Here is a 24,080-nt window from a genome sequence, read left to right on the forward strand (position 1 = left end):
GTTGAAAGCCAATTTGCTATTTTGTAAACATTATATTCATGTACGAAAATATTATCAATATTCTTTGGATGGTTTTATGACAATAATTTTTAATACTATTAAAGATGCACTTGTGCACAAGATATATAGGAATTACATCACACTTGCAGAGCAAGTTTAATATTTTTCAATTTTCTTTAGCAAAGAAAAATAATTCAAGAAATTTAGCAACAATTTAGGCAGGGCATGATTTGATATGACATCATAATCCCATGTTGCTTAAATCAAAGAAACATATTTTTGGTTGTGTTACTGATATAAACTCTTTAAAAATTCATCATCATTGCTTCAATGGAGCTTCAGTGTACTTGACGCTATGAAGGGTAGATGGGCAGAATCCCCTCCTTCCCAACCTCTGGTCATAGTAAGATCAATAAAGCCCAGTCTGAATAGGGTTAACCTGCCATTAAACAACAAAGGCAACACTAACGATGCTTAAACTAGCTCGACAATGTCAACAATAATTTGCTTTTTTTAAGTTTGAACTTTAACACTTAAATATCTCACACACACAGTCTAGAACATAGTCATATTCTGGTTGTGAATAGAACTACTGTCATGATCTTGTGTTGAGCCTGAGGGTGAGGGTACTCCCTATAATGGCCTAAACAGGGAGGCTCTGCCTGAAAGGAGTACCTTTTCCAGGCTTCAAGTATATAAAAGGGCAGGGAAAAGGAAAAGAACTCTGTCATTTAGTTCTTTTTAAAGGGCTATTAGTTGAAATATTTAGAACAGAAACACCTTATGACTGTATATATCATTTCATTTGTAATGCACTACATGAAAATGACAAGATAATACAGTCCAGTTGTGAAAGTAAGTGAAGGAGTACCTTTTTTTCAAAAAAAGGGTCAACAAAAGGGGTAGCTTTTCTGTCAAAATGGTATACAAAAGAGTAAGGGCTTGGACCCTGGGGCTGAGCCTCCCTGAACTTTGTAGAGTTGCCCCCAGGGTGCTGAGGAGGGCAGTGAGAGTACCAGCACATCCATCCTGTGCACTCTAATATCCTTGTTTTTTGATGATGCTCAGGCTTTGCTAATTACTATCTTCCAAAAGTTTGCTCTCAGCTTTTATGTTGTTGAAGTGCTAATCAACATTCTAGCTGTCCATCATATCGAAAATGGGAACCTGCAAAAAATGATTAAGAAGAAAACCCTGTTAATAAATCTGGTGCTTACTACTTCTTGGACTAAAAATTCAAGGACTTTTCAGGGATATTCCAGGAGACAATTCCAATATACTTTTCATGTCCTTTAAAGGCCTTGAATTTTGAGTTTCAAGTTCTAGGACTTTCAAGGTGCCTTCAAACCCTAAAAGCATCAAAACCTAAACCTGTGGCCATCATTACATACAGCTGATTTGAGAAAAGTTGTCCTAAAGAAGAGTAAAAACAAGGGCAACAATGCTAAAAAGTATCATGGGTGGTTGCAGTTTACCTCTGGTTGATTGAAATTCATGGTATTTCAACATGAAGGAAGGGGAAACCACATGTACTAATACATGTACTAGTGGGTTTAAAGCCCTAAACTAGCAATACCCATAATAGCTTTCAGCACTGTACATTTAAGACAGGTTTGACTGCACTTATAGCACATGGACTCCACAATCTCCTCTGCTATTCCTCTAATGTCTTGAATTAAACAGTTCATTGATGCAATAAACTTAAGTCATAATTGGTTTTACACAGATTTAGTGTACACTTAATAGAGGATATTACACGGTGGTGAAAGATAAGAATTTTATGTTTGAGTGGCAAAAACAATATCTCACAAGTGAGCGTAGTAAACAAGTGAGATATTTTTGTTACGAGAGCATAAAATTCATATCTTTGAGCCAATGTGTTCCAGTGAACCGAAAGCACAAACCCTATGTGAACTGCAGCTCACTGGCTGGAATATCTTGAATATCTCTCCCTTTCCTGGAATAGTTTTAAGCCATACAAAGTTTCTTTCTTCACTTTGCCGTTTCTGGCATTTTTTTGTCTCTTATGCACCAGCCAATGTTAAGCCCCAGGATAGGGGGGCCAGGCATACCCAAGGGGATTTGACATTTCAGTCTATTTTCACATCAAATTCTTTACCCAGGGGGAAAACTCTGATGTCAAATACCCCTTCCCTGGGGCTAAGATGATAAGATGATATAAATTACACTCGCTGCCTCGCTGCTTTTCCATCTAGTTTTATCCCATGCTTTGTAAAGAATTTCTTCCAAGAGCAAGCACCTTCTAAAGCTGTTTAGTCCAACACAGATTAACATTCAACAATGAACAGGCAATGAACATATGTGCACATGAACCAACTTCCTAGCCTGCAAAACAGGCGTAATTTTTTTGTGTATTTTATGCCAACAGAGGTGAAAGTGAGGCGAGCGTGAGTCATGTGCGAGGGGAAGAGCATGAAAAAAATAACACCTGTACGCATACTATTGTTCAAGCTGTTCTGCCCCCAGACACACCCTAGATGACCAGCCAATCACAGCATTACAAAAACAGTGGTAATCAAGCCGCATTGTGGGCCAAATCTAAAAATCCAAATCTTGTTTTCATCCCTAAAATGGAGAAATTACTTCTTTGGGACTTAAAATGGAAAGAAAAAACACAAATCAATGTTTAGGTGGCCTCAGAGTGGAATATCAAGGTGTACAGAGTCCTCAAACCTTTCTGGTGAATAATTTTTCCTTCAACCGCCGCAAAAACATGACGATTGGTGTGCTTTCAAGTGAGTTTTGATGACAGATTGCGGATTTAAAGCAGCTTCCTAGACTTTAGGAAGCAAAAATGGCAATACTACTTTGAAGTTGAATTCAACTTCTGGAACGATTGGTAAGGCCACAGCCAATAAAATGACTGCAAAAGTCATCGGTAAAAACTCAAGCTTTCGCTTTAGCGTGAAAATTTATTTGAACATGTGGTTCATGCAGCGATGTACGTCTGCAAAATTTTGAACATTTTTTTGCTTTTAGACAGGGTTCTTTGCCTCATCTATGTCTTCAATGAAAATTTATTGTTACTGAACTTCCTGCCACTTTCCTTTGGTTGCCTTTATTTGGGAATTTTAGATTTTACAAGTGAACAGTATTTTTGCATGCTGGATTTCTGCATAATTAATTTACGACAACCTCTGCGGTTTGTTTGTTTAGTTTATTCGCTTCATTCAAATATATTTGTTTGAGTCTTATTCAGCTATTACAGAAACAACCCTCCAAGTTGCAACCATTTTAGTCGCCATGGTGACTAGAATTTTGGAGCTGGCGACTAAATTAGAACCCAAGTCGCCAGCTCGGCGACTAAAATTAACATGACCTATTCGTCAGGAGCTTGAGCGGACTATCATCCAGGGTGAAAAGAAAAACGTTCTGAGCATTAAGAATTCACTTTGCAAAGCTAGTTGTTGTGGGATTTTAACCAACAGAAATGGAGACTGAATAAAATGAAATGTTACACGGTAAACAAAGATCAAGGAATTGCATTCAGTTGAGCTTGGGACGCGACGAAATTCGTTCCACTCAACTGAACTTTGGCACGTGACAATTTTACCTGGAAGCGTGAGACAACGCACACAATCCGGTCATTCACCATCGAAAAGAAGAGGAATTGCAAAAGCTTGGAAAGCTTGACGGTGACAGGATCCACAATATATTTGAGAAACATCCAGATGTATTTGAGAAACGTATTTTGTTTCAGTGGACACGAAAATACTTGACTTTACAGCAAACTTGATAACACAAGCACGGGAGATTCTATAAATAAAAAAAACTGTGATGAAAAGCGGCTCGCAGTTGTAAATAAATTTCACTTGTGTGAACGAACCTGGGTTTATTTTTGAATTGTCAAAGATTTCATCAAAAAATATCCGTCTTAGTGATTGCCCTAAAACTTGTGAAAGTATTTTCGTGTTGAGTATTCGTGTTCCGCGGTTCGCATATTAAATTCAAAACGACAAACAATTAGAGCATGAACTTTTCTGTCCATTACAGTCTTTAATTTTCAGATGAAGTTTTATTTCGTTTGCTTATTCAAGCAGAAAACGAGGTTGAACATTTAAAAAAGATCATAAGCGATAAGGTAAAAATAGTGTTCACTTTATGGTCTCAGCAAGAATTTGATGCCGCCTTGATAAACATTGGAAAACTTTCCGCCATTCAGCTGCGAATGAGGCTATCTTATTTTAATTTGGTATAATCTGTGTCGTTTGCACTGCTCCTGTTGTGTGAATTATAAATGATATACACAAATATTTCTGTGTTTTGTGAAGCGACTTTTTTTCTTAATTTTCATTTTCATTTGATCATCAATCATTCCAATAAAAGCATATTTGAATCAACATTAGGTAGTTCTTTCACTGAACGGGACTTCAATTTACTTGGTGGTTCAAGGAAAATGTTATTAATAATACAGTTAGATAATAATAAGATTATTATTTATTATTGATTAATTATTAATTTATGCATGTATTTTGGCGACTAAAATTTTTCACTGGCGACCAAACCTGAACAGTCAGTGGCCAAATGGCTACTAAGGAAAAAAGTTAACTTGGAGGGTTGAGAAATCCTGAGAAAAAAAACTAAGTGGGCACTAATTAACCACAGTTGAATTTGATTTACCTCAATAAAATTGGCTTGTTTTCTCGTCTTTCTGATTGTCATTTGCTGCACTGTATTATTTTCATCACACAGCCAAGAAATTATCTGATTTCTTGTTGTTCAATTAGGTTTCACTTGTCCCTTCTGCTTTCATTTTTCCAATGTTTTCTCAAGTGACATTTGTTCCAGTAAAAGAATGGAAATTCAGTTTTATTCGGTTTCAATTTGTCATCCGAATCTTATTTTTGCACATTCAATTTTTTCGGCTTTTGTCACGCCACGTATTTGAAAAACATTTGAGGATCACATAATGTAAAGGAACCAAGTGGGTAGCCGCATTCATATTTGAACACCGGAACAGTTTGAACAATGGTATGCATACAGGCGTTATTTTTTTCACGCAACTTACGCTTCGTGCTCGCCTCTGTTCGCCTAAAATATGCAAAAACATTGCGCCTGTTCTGCAGGCTACAACTTCCAAAATGGCACGACAATCCCAAGGAACTCTGAGTAATGTTTTCAAGATGGCAGGACTAGGTTCCATGCTCTTGCATGATCCTGTCAAACTTCCCCACCCTTAGGAGCTTGTGCTACATCATCACAAAAATGATAACAATGTGTTCACCAATCATTGGTCAGTTTTTTAATACCATGATTGTAGCATCAAGTGATAAAGAGTGGTTATAATGACCCATCAAAATCTAAGTGCTGGAAACTGTTTTGACCCGCCTTAACTTCCCAATCACTCGCCATCTTTCAGTCGCCAGTTGGCAAAGATTTACAGCGGCGCAATGCAATGGCGTGAAATGACATCATCAATGTCCTTGCTAGTGAGGACAAGGAAAATATGCCACTAGGGTGTCAGATGTAAATTCTTAAATGAATTTTTCAAGTGGTGTATTTTCCAGTAAAACAATTGTGTCTATATAATAAAAAATATATGACACTGCTTATTATAAGACAAGATGATAAATTAAGTAGAAGACATACCATAACTTGGCAGCTTTTTGTCCAGATTTGGAGCCATACATTGCTGACCAACATGTCCAAGACTGCCACAGTTGTAACAAGACAGACGGCAACCATTCAAAACTGCAAATTTTCTTGGATAAATATTGGAGCAACCTGTCTAAAAAAAGAGACACCAATGTATCCATTATGTGGCTGCAGGTCTTGCATAAAAATCACGCCATCGTCACAACAATTTGACAAAAAAAACCCTCACTAATGGGATATAGCACTCTTGATTCATAGAGCCCTGTTCAAGCCTGATAGCTCATCTGGCCAGCGCTAAATCTCTGGTTTCAATAAAGCGACTAGGAGTATTTCAAATCTCCCTGGAAGGGATGTTAGTCTATCACCTGGTTGCCCCCAACATTAAATTTCCCAGTAGGCCATTTATACAGCTGAATGGGGAGAAGCACTGTGAGAGATAAGTGTCTTGCCAAAGAACACAACTAAAGCCAGGTCTTGAAACTAGACTCTCCAATATGGAGTCCAACACACTGGGCTGTCACACCTCCTCCAACCCCCTGTCCTACCCTCCCTACCCTCCCTACCTTACTTGTGAGCAGCTGATTTCTCTTATGAAAGTTAACAACAAAGCTACATCCATACATGTACAATGTACACCAAAACAACACCAGCATACCATAGAGGTTACTTGCTCCCTATACCTTTTTATAATTATTACACTTTTCAAGCAGTCAAGATCTTTCTGCCCAGCAAGACAATTTGTGACATCAAAATAAACTTCTTCCAATTTGCAGTAGCAGCTTGCTGAACAAATTTCACTTAAAAGGAGCACAAACCTGAGTGCCTGGCTCAGACACCACGTCACTGCCACAGTCACTCGCACTGTCACTTTCACTGACACTACGCAGAAACTCACTGTCGGAGTTGTAACTTAGTGCTGGTGGATGAACAGGAAAATTAGACGGTATTAAAATGCCTTTGGAGTGAGTCGAGGTCTGCAAAGGAGTTAGGTCTGATGGTGGAGACGGAAGAATGTCCACTATTGTTAAACCATTGGAGGTGAAACAGCCACTTGTCCTATACAACAATAACAAAACAATTACTATAAGGAAACTGGTATCACTCAAATACCTGCAGAGAACAACTCAGTAAGTTATTCTTTTAGTTCACTCATGAAGATAAAGAGAGCTGAGACTTTCACATGAAGTTATTCTATGTCCAGCCCTTCAATGTAAAATTTAAAACGTTCTAAAGAATATATAATATGCACATTACTAGTAGTATGTCCTTTACTGGACCTCACATGGCTAGGGGTTGAGTCAGGTGTATAAAACAGGGGTTTGAACCTAGTGACAAGGAGCATCAGTGCTTCTCTACAATTCTCCCTCCTCCCAAGATGGGATATTAGTCCACTGCAAGGTTACCCCTTAACTTTGCTGGTACCCATTTCTACATCTGGGCAGAGAGCCCCCGAGGGCACCATACAAAGCATACAGGGAGGCCCTGCCCTGAGGTCCAACCCCTTACCTTTTGTATACCATTTTTGTTTACCTTTTATTGAAAAAAGGAACCCCTTTCAAATACCTACTTAACAACACTACATCACTTTTCTAAACCCTCAGAATGAGGTTAATGAATTAAATGAACAATATTACAGGAGAACACCAAGTATTACTAGAAGAGATGTTAACCAAAAAAAACAAGTATTATTCATTCAGTTCATGTTCACATTGTACCTAAATGACGGATGCTCCTACCCTTTCATATGCCTCAACTTGTATCCTTGACTTGTACCCTACCCTTTCATATACCTGAAGCCTGAAAAAGGTACCCCTTTTAGGCAGAGTCTTGCCATTCAGACCACTATAGGGAGTACCTCCCCTGGCCCTGCTAGAGACTGGCACTGTTTGAGTGTTTTGTTTGAGGACACAGTGTACCAACCAATAGGCCGCTATACTCCATTGTAAGGTATGCAAAGCTTTGTTTTCAAGCTTCACTTCCCTGAATTACAGAAAGTTAGACCCCCACTACAACAAACTGTTTCACAGCTGCAATAAGTTTATAAGTATACCGTAGAACTTCCAGGTTAACTTGAATTTTCTTTCTAGCTCCTGCTGTCAAACCAAGTTTTTCAAAGTCTTTATCTGAAAGCTTCAGCATCTGAGGAGGAAAATCAGTGTTGTCAAAAATCATATTTCACTTTGTTAACCAATTCTAGTTATGGCACTGACCATGGTAATATTAAGTGTTAGCATTTTGTGTTCAAGAATAAATCATGTTTTAGACAAACACCTTATTAACAGAGATAGATTGACTTCATAGGGTTCGAAATTGAACTTGGATTAGCCATTCACATATTATGTTGCGGAGCTATTCCATGCTCATACCATCCCTGCAAGGTGCCAAGACCGATCAGCCTCTCAACAAGAACAAGGGTTAAGTTCAGACAATCCAGTTGGTTTAGGGGTGGACACAAACATTACTGTCCATAATTTAAAAAAAAAATTTTCGAAGAGAAAAAGAACTGCTAAAAAGGTTGAGTCTTGTTTTCCCATTAAGCCATTCTAGATGGAAATTTGTGTTCCATTTACTGTTTGGCATCATTTGCACCAGTTCCAAGCCTTTCACAGTCACCACATCTTTACCAGAATGACAGTTTCTTGAAGGAAAGTTCAAATGGAACACATTCTTCACTACATTCCCACTCGTTAGGCAGCCATAATAGAAAGAAACATCTGATCAGAAAAAACACTTAATTACTCATAGGCCCTGGAGCCCAGCATTCTGCAAGCTTAACCCAGTAACCCACTGGTACAAAACTGGGTGCAGTGGATAGTTGCATTAGAGGCACCGTAAGTTAATGTTACATATTTTGCCCAGTAACTCCATCAAGCTCAAAGGCTCAAATGCAGACTCCCTAAGTACAACATGTCCATTAGATCACCATATAGAGAAGAGGACAATTATTGTATTGTAAAAGAACACCTACTGTACAAAGGTCTATGGTAGCCTTAATTGAGTCTCACCTCATCAAAAGTCTTTCCTTTGAACACTTCAGAATATTTATGCAGTCTTAGATTTCTAAGCCATTCAGAAACAGTCATGGCATGACTACGGGGTCTAAATGTCCAGTTAATATTTCCAGAACAAGATCGCTGCTGTGAAAACGATGGAGAACTTACAGGAGACGTAACAGGTGATCCATTTGAAGATGGAGAAGGTGATGGGTATGATGTGACAGGTGATGAAGGCATGGTTAGCTGCAGTGATGTCAGAGATGATGGAAGAGAAGAATGCAAGCCATTGGAAGTAAGCATGTGTAACATGTTACTTGGCATTGCTGTGGGGAATAAAGGTTTATATGTAAGAGAGCTTTGGGATGTAGTCAGCAGAGCACCTGTTTGCAAACAGGAAAAAGAAAAAGAAAAAAAAAATAGAAAATTAATCCTCTTATGCTTTCCAGGTCAAGTTAATATCTCACAATAACCCTTTCATCGGGGGCTTCAAATTAAGCTATAGTTCAGGGCTATACCCAAACTATAGGGGGAGTAAGATATTTTTTCAAGATTTTTCTCTTTTCATTTTGAATGCTTTTCAATTCAAGCTGTGGTTTCCTATGAGTTTGTTAGTATGATTTAAAGTATTCAACAAAATAGCATGTTAAAATGGTACAAGGGGTATAATGGTGTATTATATATGATGTCTCTGGGTTGATGGTTACTGTTTTACAAGTAAGTGGTGTTCCTCATGGGAGTCAGCGAAAAGGTTCTTCAGGGCTTTTTGAAAAATTGTGTCTAAATTTCTGGCTGACACCCAATTGCTTGATAGCAACATCAGTCCGATAAGGGTACAAATGTTATACCTGATGATGACGAAGTTGATGATGACGATGATGATGCCGATGACGATGATGGTAATAAAGTTTTTGATGGTAAAATCTTAATAAATCCATTTCTGCCTTGTTTTTCATTTAAGATGGATTCTTTGCTTTCCTCCTTTACCTTTGAATTTTCTGCAATACACAAAAAGCATACAATTGACTTATTTTTTAAAATAAGCCTCATTAAAAACAGTAAGAGAAAATCAAAAGCTCTAAATCATCAAACTAAGAAGAAAATTAAATCAGTGCTCTGAGAGTCTAAGTGACTGACCAGTTTTCATGACATGAAGTAGCTAGAGACATTGCTTTTCCTGCTGAATGGAATGCTAGTCCATCACAGGTTACTCTTAGCCTATCTGTTTGTTCACTTCATTTGACATTTGATAGATGGATAGATTTTATTTGCCCCATTTCTCAGTTACCCACAGATACACTTTGAAACAGTGTAGAACTAAACAATGCTACCTTTGGGTTGTCATAAGCCATCAAATTCCAAGGCAGGATACAAGTTATGTGAAGAACTGCCCCAGGGAACCTGCCCATCTCCCAGGGGGATTGATAGATGTGTAAGGGAGTGAAATATTAGAATCTGGAAAACAAAAGAAAACCTTGGGTCCATGATATTACCCAAATAGTCCTGATAACTTACCAGGCAACAACACCTTGACCTCGTTGCCATTTTCATCAAGAGCAGTCACTGTTTCCTCCTCATCAGACACATTATTTTGAGATTGCTTTTTAGCATTTGTGACATCCACACTTTTCATGTTATCTTTTCCTCCAAGCGATTGTTCGCGCACAGCTTCAGCTATCTTATGAGGTGTTTCAAATTCCTTTTGCTTGACTTTGTCAGATTGTTCTTCCTTTTTTGTTGAGCCTTTAGCCTTCTTACTGTCTGACTTCTTTCTGGTTCTTTTCTCACTTTGAAAGAACTTCACGACATGATCACAGCCACGAACAAACTTAGGAAGATTGCTGAACAACCTGAAGAATGATAAATTATTGTTGTTATCTCTGTAAGTGTTTTTCTTGTAACTGATTATGCATCAGGAAGTTATCAGCAATTTTGTTCCTTGTAAAGTGATCCTAGAGGCAGAACACACAAGGTTTATCACTTTGTTAGATTAAGGGCTGTCAAGTTTCACACAAGTTTATGGCAAAAAAAAAAAAATTATTTCTCTGAGTTTACTACATCTAATTCATTCCTAGCAAAATGGTGTAGGCACTGTGCTTAAATTTGAATTTAGATGTGGTAGTACGGAGGGTAGGAAGAAGTGGGTGCACTACATGAAGGTGTCATGTTTCTTGCTTTAAGGGCCAAGAATGTTTTGCACTGTACATTTCATAACAATGGGGAACTGTAGCCCTGGAAACCTTCCCCTTTTCAGATACATACAAAATATGTCGTACGTTGTACGTACTTACTAAATTCAATACCTGGTGTAATCAGAAATATCAGGGATAGGTGTCTTTTCTCCTTTCTGTTCGGGTTTGTTAAAAAGTCTGATTCTACCTGCAGTCAGAGGAATATTTATTAATATTTGATGATTTAATATACAATTTTTTGTTAATTTTTTGAATTCCAAGACTGTTTACAGCTAGATACAACACAGTTTGCACAACGTAAGCAAAGAACATGCTCAAAGGTGACTTGTTGTCAAGAGGTAAGGGCTCAGAGTCCATCCTATATATTTCAAGGCTGTACCACAAGAATATAAGGGCAGATTGAGGTTCTGTATAAAAAAGACCAAGGGCCATATCCTCCTGATAATTTACATCATATGACAGGGCTCAAAAAAAAAAAACCCATCCACTCGTCTGGGACAAGTACATTTTCCTCTTGAGCAAGTAGCTTTCACTGTTCACTTGCCCCACAGACAAGAGCCCAGGCAAGCCATCCACCAACTAAATTTTTGATAACAATTTTGAAACAAAGAGTAATAACTTGGACACATGGGTATAATCAAGTGTTTAGATAAAGCTTGATGAAAGTTACAAATTATAGCTTTGTTTTGTTGATTGTGTGATGTGCATTCACAGTTCAAAAGTGGTTACCTAGTACATGATCAAAATCTACCCCAGTCAAATTTCTTTCCATGGCTAAAAATAACCCTGTTCAACAGGAAAACGCCCTGTTTATTTCTTACACATTTCTTACACTGTATAAAACCAAACTCAAATCAATGCTGTGGAAACTGTAAGCAAAAAGAAGCCCTGTATTCCTACGGCAAAAACAAAGCCCTTGCCAGCATTTTTAAATTAATGAACAAATCCAGCTAAATCCCTGAGGCAAGCCTCTTCAGCGAAATATACTATTACTTGTTTTCTGGTAGAGATACACTTAGCCACTGCCAAAATGAAATGAATCATTGATATTATTAAAGAAAAAGAAATTAATTGCTATAGTAATCAATTTCTTTTTTAATAATATCAATGATTCATTTCATTTTGGCAGCGCCTAAGTGTATCTCTATAAAGTTATTGAAAAATTTTCAGTGTTCCTGGATGTTGACAGAGAACAGTTTTCATTCAAACAAAGACATTTTCACTCGACTGAAACTATTTTTCATTCACCCAAATGAAAAAAATATACTCACTGGCTTTACAAATTTGACAATGTGCCTGTGTCAAAATTGACGTGGAGAAGCCAAATTATTTTTAATTCTACTTGTTTTTAATTTTACTTACTTCTCTTCAAAATGATTTTTTGTGTTAACTTAGGCAAGATACAGTTTAACATTCAAGGTGTTGAACACAAGCTTTGAGGCTTCGACAATTGAAAACATTGATTCCAGGGTTTTAGTATAAAAACCAAGATAATCTGCACAAAATTCATGAAATACAGTGGAAACCTTGATTCAAAATTCCCGAGGGGTGGGGGGGGGGGGGGTTGTTTTTGTGTTCACAAATTGGAAATTCCAAGGAGGAGGGGGGCCTTGCGTGAAATTCTAGCCTGCAGTGCAGGCGTCTTATTGGGGCGAGTTAGCGTTACAACCTTGCGACCGCCTTTTTAGACCGCCATGTTAGACGGTGGGGGATGGGGGAGGGGAAATATGAGAAGACGCCTGCCCAAAAAGCCTGTTAAAATGCGAAACACCTCCTGATTAGTTGCGCTTCACTGCATTTCCGGAAATGAGTGGGTAACCAATCAAAATGAGGTTTTCTCGACACCGGAAGTCTCACAAGGGTACACACCACAAGAAGTTTGTGCCAAGCCGCAGGATGTCTTGCATTCTCACAGAGGTACGTGTTGCGCTAGCGACTTCAGACGTACAGAGTATTTTAGAAATACTGGCAACTGATGAGATCCGCATGGAGGATCGAAACCATGGTCTTGCCTGAACTAAGCCGAACGATGGCATATAAAACACGCAAAACAGTTAACAGGAGTTGCGCATAAACAGCTACATTTGAATCGTGGTGCCAGAACAACCAAAGGAGGAATAAACCTATACATCGAGCAAGAGAAACATAAGCTCGATCAGATAGCTGCAAGAAACATAAGAATGTCTCTAGACAAACGTATAGCTTTCTCAAAGTAAAGCTACAGCGTCTCCGAAGGAAATCGTACGAGAACAAATATGATATCCGTGATAAGGATCTACCTACTGTGCTTGTAAACAGTTCTAGTCACAGCCGGGCCCGGTGTCACAATATAGAATGCAAGTAAGCAACATGTTCACGGTAAATTTCATATTTCGTCCCTCAAAAGCAAATTCATGGAGACTTAAAAGCATATCTTCCAATAGAAATGAGCCTAAACAATGCATAAACATATGGCAAATTACAGAGGTGTCAAACTCAACGAGTCAACATGCAGATAACAGCGCAAACCATGCAGACCTATGACTTATAAAAATTTACCATAGCACGATCTAACGGTTCAACTCTGCTTAAAATTCTTCCTTATTACACAACATGAAGTGCGCTTCATGAACACGAGTGAAGCGACAAGAAAGGTCAAGTGACCGAACAGAGAACGGCAAATGTGCAAATGTCACGAACCATAGAAGTCGTGTAGGCTAGTCAACCCCATTTTACGTAAATATTAAGCTTTTCCCAAAGCCAGTGGGTAGCACTGCCAACAGATCTTTTCCGGATACCAGTGGGGAAATTGCGTGCTTTTGCTCTGTTCATAATTCACGAGACATTCCAAGTTCACATAAACGCTTGAGAGATTCCTCGAGAGCGGAATCGAAACTAACAACATCACTTTCGACGGAGTTTGCCATGTTTCTTACCTGCACGAACGAAACGAAACTGACTGACAGACAATTGACAGGCAGGGTCAAGCCGCACCAATCAGAAACTCCGTTCGTGGGCGAATGGAGTTTCCTAAAAGAACAATGACCTCAGGCAGGCAAGATTTTCTTCGCTCCACCCCTCCCCTATCCTTCCTCTTGCCTATCATTCACCCCCTTGGTAAAACTTTCTTTCTCTCCCCAGTCTTCCACTGCATGAAAAATTCAAGATGGTGGCTAAACTTTTTACGATGTGAGCGCTCGCTTGAAAAAATCTTGCCTGCTCTGCAGGCTAGTGAAATTCCCTCCATGGTGGGGGTATGGATATTTTCTGGAACTACACAATATCTTTAGCTGGTCCCTTGGCCTTTCACTATATCAAAATTCTACAGTAGCAAGCAAGTACACGAACATGAAAGTGATCAACACTAAGACTACAAACAAGTCAGACAGGTTTTTTTGCATTCCAACATGCCACTGAATGACTTAATGAGTTTGAAAACCTGGGCAAGTGGGAAGTGTCCCAGGCAAGCAAACTTTAAGAGTTACTTGCCCTTTTTGAGACTTGATATATAATGAATTACTATACCGTAACTGGCAGGAACAAATTCTCGCTAAAACTCTACTGTTAACACAAAATTCTTACCAGGTAAGAAAGGAAGCTTCCAAGGATTACCACTTGCATCAACTTTATTTGGGTACATTTTCCGCAACTTTGAAAATAAGAGGGCACACAATTCTATGTATTAATAAAAGGCTACCACTTGTTATTCAATGATCCTATCCAATGGCCATGGGTAAATAAGCTATGTATTCCAAAACCTAGTTTGTCTTACTTTATGCAGATGTAAATTTCACAGAAAGTTCTGCCACATGATACTATGTTGTCACAGTCCTGTCGAGCAGCTATAGTTAACTAACTTTAAAGTTTAATACCAAGGAGAGCTGAACTTTACAGTCAATTCAATAGCAAGCACTAATTTAATATGGTGGACGGAATAGTTACATGTACCTTGCACTGAAAGTCAAACATCTCTTCATATGTCCTGTGTATTATTTCTGTGGTATTATCGCACCACGAAATCTGTAACATGAAATCAAATATTTTGAGATCACAGAATTTAATCTAGCAGCTCACCCGGAACCTAGTTCACCAGAATATACAACAGAAACTTAATCAATCAGACCAATTCTTGATTGTAGAGTTATTGCTCAAACTGTTGGAATTAGCAAATCAATCAACTTTATTCAATAAGAGTGACACCATTGGTCTTGCCACAAACCAATCTCTGGTCCTTAATTGATCAGATCCCAGAAAGAATTGAATGATCTAAAAGTGTTGGCTTTTACAAAAGGAAGAAAACTATAAAACCCAGAGAAAACCCTTGCAGCAAAGAGTTTAGAAACAACTCATGGTCCCAGGCCACACTGCAGTAACTTTCCATATCAATCCACTTCTTCTTGGCCATACAGACCAAATAGTGTTGTACCAGGAATTGCCTAAACCTCAAACATCACTAAGGTTTGATTCTCACAGAAATATGTTAATTCAAATAAATATGATTAACAATGATTGTAGTTAAAAGGGCAATTTTAAGTGTTTGTTAAGCTGGGGCTCTACAGGTACACTGTACAAATGAGATTTCAAGAGTTGTTTTCAAATGATTTGGCCCTTCTGGTTTCTCAGTTTACCTTTGTCTACCTACTCTATTTACACAACTCATTTATTTAATTTGGGCAAGCCATGATTATTACCTGTAGAACATACCGATGATCATCACGTTTTCTTAGCTCATGTCTAGATTTCTTCTCCTTTATCTTCTCTATTGCCTGCACTTTAATCTCTTTGACATAAACTGTAAACAAAGTAGGAAGATAACCCCTCAATCACGTTAATAAACAATAACATCACCTCTTTTAGCATTGTCAAGATAATAGACCCTTTTCATAAATGGCTGCCAATTTAAAATTATTTTGTAGGCATTTAAATTAGCCTCACTAAACTCGTTTGGGAGTTACAATTCTCTTGAATTATCAACTCAAAAATGAGGTCAGTCAAGCTAATTTTAATACCTACAAAAGAATTTATAATTGGCAGCCATTTATCGAAAGGGTCTATTACTTTTGAAGAGATCATAGAACTTGCTTGTTCATACGTTACTGGTGTACAGTAGCTGTTTTGTTATACAGAAATATATATATATATATATATTTGCGCATGCTCACTAGCTCGCTAGTTTGAGCACTCTGGTAATGGCTTAGATACTACCACATGTGTAGTATTTGGGGCGGCTTTTTAAGCTTAGCCTCCATCCCAGTCTTCAGCACTGCACTGATGAGGCCCAGAAGGCCGAAACAGTACTGTCTGCAGTTAGTTAGTTATATATATATATATATATATATATATATATATACTAGCAACCTTGAAGTTTCCCCAACACATTTTTTCCAGAGAACCTATGACTTCTATAGGAGGAAATGGCACTAGCTTCCACAAAACATAGGCATGCAAGGCGTGCAAGAGTTATTTTTTTGTGAACTATAAGTCTTGGAGATAGGAGCATGCATGGAGCTGTTTACAGCAATGATTTGGTTGATTTGACAATTTTTTTTGGTTGCGATGTACAGCAAGAAAGAAACTGGGAGTTTATGATGTACATACAATGTTACATCGGTAATGGTAAGATAACTAAATAGTGAGCCATAAAATGTTTGACTGAACAAACTACAGTAATCTGACACGTCTCCAGATTAATGTAGATACCATCTTATTTTCTAACAGGCAATTTTATTCATTCTTTGATACAACCCACACTGATTGGTCTGACACGTGCACATGCATAATTCCCTCACTCACCAATCACATAGCCCTTTCTGGGGGGGGGGGGGGGCGGCGGGACTCCCTTATATGGGCTCTATAGGTCTGTGCGGCCCGGAAGGGTATAGTTTTTCGGCCGTTTTGGTCATAAATAGGGTATCGATTTTAGCTGATTTTGGCAATTTTGGTCATAAATAAGGTATGGTTTTTGTACTCTAGCCTTGATATGGGTATGCTTTAAGAAGAAGCCATTTTTTCATCATTATTGAAAAGAAAATCAACAAAAGCCCTTCACAAATTTGTATGTTTAAGGTAATTTAACATTGATTTGAACAAGGGAGCTAATTATAACGCAGGTCTGAAACAGGGTTTTGATTTAAGGGTCAGGTCGTAAATAGGGTGTCAAATTTTTGGTCAGGTCATAACTAGGGTAAGGAATATCGCAGATTTTGGTCATAAATAGGCTAAGGGTTTTGGGAAGCGGGCCGCACACCCCCACCCAATTTTTTTGGGAGTACCCCTCGGAAGCCCTTCCAAGCCCCAAGAGGAATTTTTGCTCAAAAATACTCAAGTTAAGGGAACTAATAATAAAGCGGCTCAAGACTCAATTCAAAAACTTATCTAGTGGGAAAAGCTCACCCTTCATCACATGCTCGTAGTTATATGCTAAACACTATGTTTTGTTGACTGATTATCCAGTTGCAAATGATTATCAAACTCGCCGACATAATCCTCAGCCTAACCCACAGAAAATGTTGAAGTAAGCCCAATATATGAATACTTCCTCCTCTTTTATAGAAGCCAGAGAATAAATACGGCCATTCTGAACTGTATCGGGATCAAATGTTCTCACAAACCATTTACCTTTACAACAAGAAATTTGACTGGCTGTTTACAGTAGATCCAATCTGATTGGTGTGACATACATACATCTCTCACTCACTCACTCATTGATTGACCCGTCCATAACATACCCTGATGCGCCGACTAAGAGGTATTTTTTTTTTTACAAAAAGATAACTCAAAAATCTTGAATGACACCACTCTCACCATACAAAATATTCCCAGCCACCTTCAACGCAAAGTAGGCCATGACGCAATCACAACAAGATTTCTTAATATTTCTGCAACTCTTTGTAATAACCACACAAAAAACTTCATAATAACAATACCCTTCCTACAATTTTTACTTCAGTCAACAAAACTAGCCCATCCAAAAATGCTCAAATCACAATTTAGTGTTGGACCTTTTGCTGACAGTGTGTACGTTGTAAGCAGCTGAACGTCACAGAAAATACTTTCCTTATGTAATTCTCCCTCCATAAAGCTAAATCGACTGACATGTAAAATGTTCGACTGAACATACTAAAGTAATCTGACATGTCTCCAGATTAATGTAGATATCATCTTATTTTCTAACAGGCAATTTGATTCGTTCTTTGATACAACCCACACTGTGATTGGTGTGACACGAGCATATGCATAACTCTCTCTCTCACCGATCACACAGCCCTTCCAACCGCTAAGGGGAATTTTTGCTAAAAATTCTGAAGAGAACTTTTCGCATTTTAGACGAGTCGTAAGTTTACCCTTTTTACACAACACAACGCAACAACACTACTTCACCAAAAATAGAAAGAAAGAAAAAAACCTCTCTGACACGTTGAAAGTCTGATTTAATTAAATGTACCTTAACTTGATGCCACGCAGTCTTCAAAGAACATTTGAACAGTTTTCATACTTTTTACCTTTAAAAATATCGGACTAAAATGAATGTCATCAAATAAAACTATTAAACTGCTACTGCAGAGACGTAAAAACACTCTAGAAATGAAAGTTTCTTTTTTGTTTAATATCCTGGGAACAATAGCCGATAACTTGTAAGCTCTAATTGAATTTACTCCCATATGAAAAACAAAAGTGTCGAGTTACCATTTGTAACTAAAAATAGCAAACATCTCGTGGGAACAAGTGGTCATGATTCGTCAGCTCTAATTGAATTTACTACCTTGTGAAAAACAAGAGTGTCAAATTACCCATTGTAACTAAAAAATAAAAATATCTCGCTATATTTGCATGCAATAAGAACAAAACAATCGTTACCTGCACTTACTATTGTAAACGTTAGAACTGCTTCAAATCTAAATAGTCTTGACTCCTCTAAAACATGTCCTAAGAACTAGAACCGACAATTCGTGACCTCTAACTGAATTAACTCCTTGTGAAAAACAAAAGTATCAAGTTACCCTTTGTGATTAAAAATAAAAAATATCTCGTGCCATTTGCCAACTACTAACCCACGAACTGCTTCAAAACTCAAGACTCATCTCGTTCATAACTAGCCACCATTACACTGAAAATTATGCACTCTAAAACAACCCAATGTATGTATGTAACTGTCACACTCCCCTCCAAACCGGACTAAAAATCACAAACCAGCAACATAGACGTCACTCTTTATTTTTCAATTACCAAAGTCCTTGTGTTTATACATACCTTGTGTTTCTGACATACCATTTACCTTTGCAACAAGAAATTTGATTGGCTGTTCATAGTAGATCCAATCTGATTGGTGTGACATACATACATCTCTCACTCACTCACTCACTCACCCATTGACCCGTCCATAACATACCCGACGCGCAGACTAAGAGGTATTTTTTTTTCAAAAAAAAATAACTCAAAAACTGATGTTACGCTAATTGTTTGAATCTAAAATGAGCACTGACTTAGTTATCTCAGTATCTGTTGGGACATTAAGCCAAAGAGAGGACAGAAAGAAATGGTACCACTCCCCACCCCATCCAACCAACTATAATAATTAAAAATTAATACTAATTATTATTATTATTATTTTTTTACAAATGCTTGGTTGATTTAGATTGTTCACAAAGTACAGGTAATGCAACCTTAGACTCAGACCATCTTATTTGCTTAAGATATTTTGTAATCCTACTCAGTTGATTTATGGTGTTAACATTCAAAATACTGTCTCTGTTGCAGTCCTCGTCTGCACTTACAGTCAAAATGGCAGAGGCCTTTCCTCCAAACAATGACAAATACATTTATATCGGTCCAAAGATGTTTATTTTTTTGTGATGAGTTATTTTTTCTTGAGCATGCAAGTGATATGAGCACAGAGTGTGAGTGCGAGAGCAGGCTACCCCGTTGTGTTCAGGCTTTTTCCAAACCCTCTGTGGTTATTACTTTAATTTATTGTGATCTTGACAAACTCTCAGCAAAATAGAGTCAAAGATTAAATCCTTCAACCAAATAATTCATCATTCAACCATAACTACCATTTGAATTCATTAATGACAAAGTTTCTCTTTCCATCCCCATGATAAATGTGATAGTAAATCTGGTAAAAAAGTAAAAATTTAATTGATTGAACAAGAAAGATATAATAGGTGTCTGTTTCCATGACTGGAATTATTTTGTGCATCTGACAGTTGCGTGACAGCATTCTTTCACGTACTCTGGTCCAGTGAGACAAAAACAAAACTTGCTGCCTGATACTGATATAATGTCTAACATGCAAATTCCAGTCAACTCTAAAATTTTTCAGGTTTGAAATAAAAAAGCAAAGTACAGGTAAAGACAAAATGCTGTATTTTCATCAAATCACTTCTAAATACATTGATACTTTGTTTTCTTACTTTGCCATCACCTCTCAAAGGGATGAAAAGAGAAACTTTGTCATAAGTTTATCAAAGGAACATTCAATATCAAAAATAATTTGAACTGGATTATTATTATTATTAATCTGGGACAACATGTTAGGTTCTTCCAAAACGTTGACATAGACCTAGATTGATTTGTCTTATGATAATTTTCACATTTTATCAGAAGCCTATGAATCACTTCATTTTATGCCAAAAGCATCATCTCCCTAGAAATATCACAACGACTGTAAGTTTGCTTGCCACAGTAAGGAAGGCATTTTTAAGTGAAACCTATTGTGTAATGTTACAAAAAAAACAAAATAAGCCAAGAATAGTCTTCATGGACTATTTGTGCAAGGATCTGATTATCCTCATGATTCTTGCTTCATTTTTCACTTTTATCCAAATTTTCGTTGTTTCAGCTTAGAAAGGTAATGAGAAGGTCTTGAAAGCAATAAAACTATACGATTGTGTTATGTACAGTTCAGTTGTATCTTGAAAAATCTCAAGAATAACCCCCACAGCCAGGACTACTAGGCATTGATTTTTGCCCTCTACAAACCTTGAACACAAAGATTAACTTGTCACCATTACTCCTTAAATATCCACTTAATTAACAGCACAATTATTAGACTCTCTGTGAATGCTGTTGACTGACATGCAACATAACAAGCCATCTTTAACAGAAACCATCAGTGATTACTGTTTTCATTTCCTGTTGCATATTTGACAAATACATGTAGCTTCACATCATCTTTAGTTACATGATAAAACACTTAAGGGATAGCCTGGGAGAACAATAACTTCTTTCTACAAAAGGTAGCTCACATGTTTATATTGAAAAGTTCATAATCAAACAGGTACAGAGCATTGAGCTCTAATCTGTATTTCATCAAATGCATTTTAACAATGTCACCAGCAAAATAAATGCCTGAAATATGCCATCACACCATCAGAAATTGATGTTTTCATAGGAAGGGGCAAGAGATTTTAAACAACGGCCCTTGTAATAGGTGTCAAAGGTCACAATATTCACCTAATTGTGAGGACATCTCAGACATAACAGAACTTACCAGTATATTTTATGGCCCTGAGGAAACCCGCAGTTAAGTACATTTTTGTTTCTTAAAATTTTTCTTATGCAATTTGAGTCAAGTAAGTCTATACCTTGGTCATACGAGGAAAAGACAATCACAAAGAAAGCTGGGAAAGCTGTATTCATAGATTCAAACAGTCTTTATCAACACTGTATCATATGCGACAGCCCCAAAAGATGACGTCATTTGCATGCCATCCATACATGTACAAACAACATTTGTCTGAACAAAGTCTATCTAGAAAGCCTGTTCTGACTTGGATTTAATAAAACAACTGTATTCCAAAAGGTACAAAGGTATTCTTACAATCAGTTTAATCCTTATGAACAGTTTGACAAATATTGCAACATTCCATTAAGATTGGAAAGTAGTGATAAACATTGGAAGCAACCATGCAATTAAGACCTCACCTTCTTGGCAACCTATTTTTATAAACACCCCTGAGAAGAATTTTCAGTGCCTTTCCATTTGTAAGAAAAAGCCTCTCTTAATCATGTTTAAAAACAAAACAAAATCAGAATGTAAGCTTCATATCGAGTTTAATCTGCTTACAATTTCGAGAAAAGAAAGGAGATAATCATGATCTTTTTAAATGGCCATTAAATTTTCTCACATAGCTCAGCAAAACTAATAAAATATAATCAAAATAACATTTTTTTTGTACAGGTCAGTCGTGTTTTGATGAAAAGAAAACAATTAATTCCATGATATTGAAATGAACATAGAACGAATTCAACCATTGATATCTCAGTGGATCAGGAATAATTAACTTTCAGGCACTGGTAGAGTCATATTTGTCATACCTTCGATGAGGATAACCCCTAAATATCAAATTGTACCTTATCAAAGTGCCGTTGTGATATTATTCCCCGGGAAATGAAACAATGGGATTTTCTAACGCGGCCTTCATAAAAGGCCAGTAAAGGAAAGCTTTTCCTTTTCAGGAAACCTCGATCCACTAGACAAACAACGAAAATTAGCTTACTCAGATCACATCTCTATCGCAAACAAAACTGCTATGGTGTGTTAATTTGCATGTTGTTTTTCATTTCGGTAAGGTATCGATAACAACGGAGCAAAAACTAGGCGGGAAATTGCCATATGACCACCGTGTCAATATTTTAAATCGAAAAAAGGAAGAAAACGTAGTTAAAAAGTATTGCTCGAAATGTTGGGACCTTCTGAAGATTCACTAAGTAAATAATTACCTTGAGGATCAGGAATTGCATCCTTGACAGGAGGAATATCCTGTACGAGCTCCACCTTTTTAACCTCTTTCATAGCTGCTTTTTCTTCAAGAGATTCCTTGATTTGTTGTTGTTGATGTAAAAGGTCATCTTGTGTCTCGCACCTCGCTGGGACATCGTGATCCACAGAAAAAGTCGAAGAACCACTGCTTGATTCGGAAACAGTCTGTGGAAAGTAAATAGGAAAACATCTTACTCAAGCTCAGAATTTCGAATGTAAAAGGATCCTTGGATATAAAAAAACTCGCAAATAAAAATTTCCTGGGCGCGCGAGTATCGGCAATAATAATTTCATAAAATTTTATAAAACGGAAAAAAATGTTTATGTAAGCAGCTGTTGATGCCAAAAATAACATTTCTTACATTAATTAAAAATGCTGTTCGTATTTGTGAATGTTTTTGCTTTCCTTACCTCGCTTAGATCTGATGTGTGATTTGCTGACTGCTTCAGCTGTTTTAATTTTGCGCGTAAAGTATGTTTCTGATGAAAAGAGAAGGCTGGATGGTGAGCGGACATGGTCATCAGCAATGACAGATCTGTGAAGAATTCCTCCTCAGCCAGACTTGAAGGTTGAAAGTCATTCAGAATTCCGAACATCACGGCAGCGGCTTGTCGATTGCTAGAGTGAAGCAAAGCCAGTGAAACACACAGCTTCCGTCGGACGTGAACATCGTGCAAACACGACAAACAACTCAAATCTGTTGGATTATTCGCCGTACTTTCAGGTTGCCGAAATGCCGGGTAATCTCTCTGGACTTGGGCTTCAATAAACGTGCTCAAAAATCGGATTTCCCAAGGTATACAGCAGTCTAATAAATTACACATCAGGTCGATACGATCATCCGCACAAAGTCCTTTGAACCATGATATAACACTTTCTTTCTGAATCATTGCACAAGGCTACTCTCAGTGTGGTGAAGTTCTCCCAACTCAGGAGCTGATTTGTTTACGCCGTGAGTAAGTGAGCATTATTGAAAGGTATTTCAACACTACCCTTCTAATTATCAACTTACCGGTAAATGCAACCACAAGTGCCGCAACGTACTAATGGATCCTGGGAACTACAAATTACTCTCAACTAAGGAGCCAATCATAAAATGTGTTCTATGTGATTATCTGGATAAGTAACCAATAAAAATGCGCTTTTTATCTCCAAACTCGTCAAAAGACCATTATACTATATTTACAGGCAGTGACAAACCTGCCGATCGGCCCGCGGGTCAAACGAAACGGCGCTGGTTAAAATTAGAAACAACCATTCCTTATACCACGCCTTTTATGGTGTTTGGTGAATATTTATTACAGCTCGTGCAGTTCCCTCAGCGTTACTGCACGATTAACAAACTAAGCTGACATCCTTGAGAGTGAAAATTCCATGCAATCCCCATCAGGAAATCCTTTAAGTTATCTCAGCTTCAATTGCTTAAAACCTTCAAAACCTTAACCTTTGACACGCACGCGGTATAACTTCCAGTATTGCCGTCTGCTTCACTGTACTGCAGGCTGGGTTTTTATGCTCGCCCTGTGGGAAAAGAA

At 37.6% G+C, this 24,080-nt stretch overlaps 1 protein-coding gene across 2 annotated transcripts; it reads right to left on the minus strand.

The window, feature by feature from the left end:
• Positions 1–55: 55 nt before the first annotated feature.
• Positions 56–23,591, minus strand: LOC145501309 (uncharacterized). Of its 2 annotated transcripts, XM_081480792.1 has the most exons (13): positions 22,956–23,591; positions 22,505–22,709; positions 15,472–15,572; positions 14,729–14,800; positions 14,363–14,429; positions 10,913–10,988; positions 10,125–10,459; positions 9,458–9,607; positions 8,622–8,992; positions 7,667–7,755; positions 6,432–6,672; positions 5,611–5,749; positions 56–1,167 (listed from the first exon to the last, which is right to left on the minus strand). In XM_081480792.1, the coding sequence occupies exons 1-13, from the start codon at positions 23,433–23,435 to the stop codon at positions 1,130–1,132; spliced, it is 2,364 nt and encodes a 787-aa protein (XP_081336918.1). In that variant the 5' UTR covers positions 23,436–23,591; the 3' UTR covers positions 56–1,129. The 2 variants fall into 2 exon arrangements, with proteins under 2 accessions (XP_081336918.1, XP_081336919.1); XM_081480793.1 differs by lacking the exon at positions 56–1,167 and having other exon boundaries at positions 5,624–5,745; positions 22,956–23,590.
• Positions 23,592–24,080: the final 489 nt, after the last annotated feature.

The sequence above is a fragment of the Orbicella franksi genome, chromosome 10 (genome assembly GCF_964199315.1).
Source record: "Orbicella franksi chromosome 10, jaOrbFran1.1, whole genome shotgun sequence".
NCBI classification, from domain to species: domain Eukaryota; kingdom Metazoa; phylum Cnidaria; class Anthozoa; order Scleractinia; family Merulinidae; genus Orbicella; species Orbicella franksi.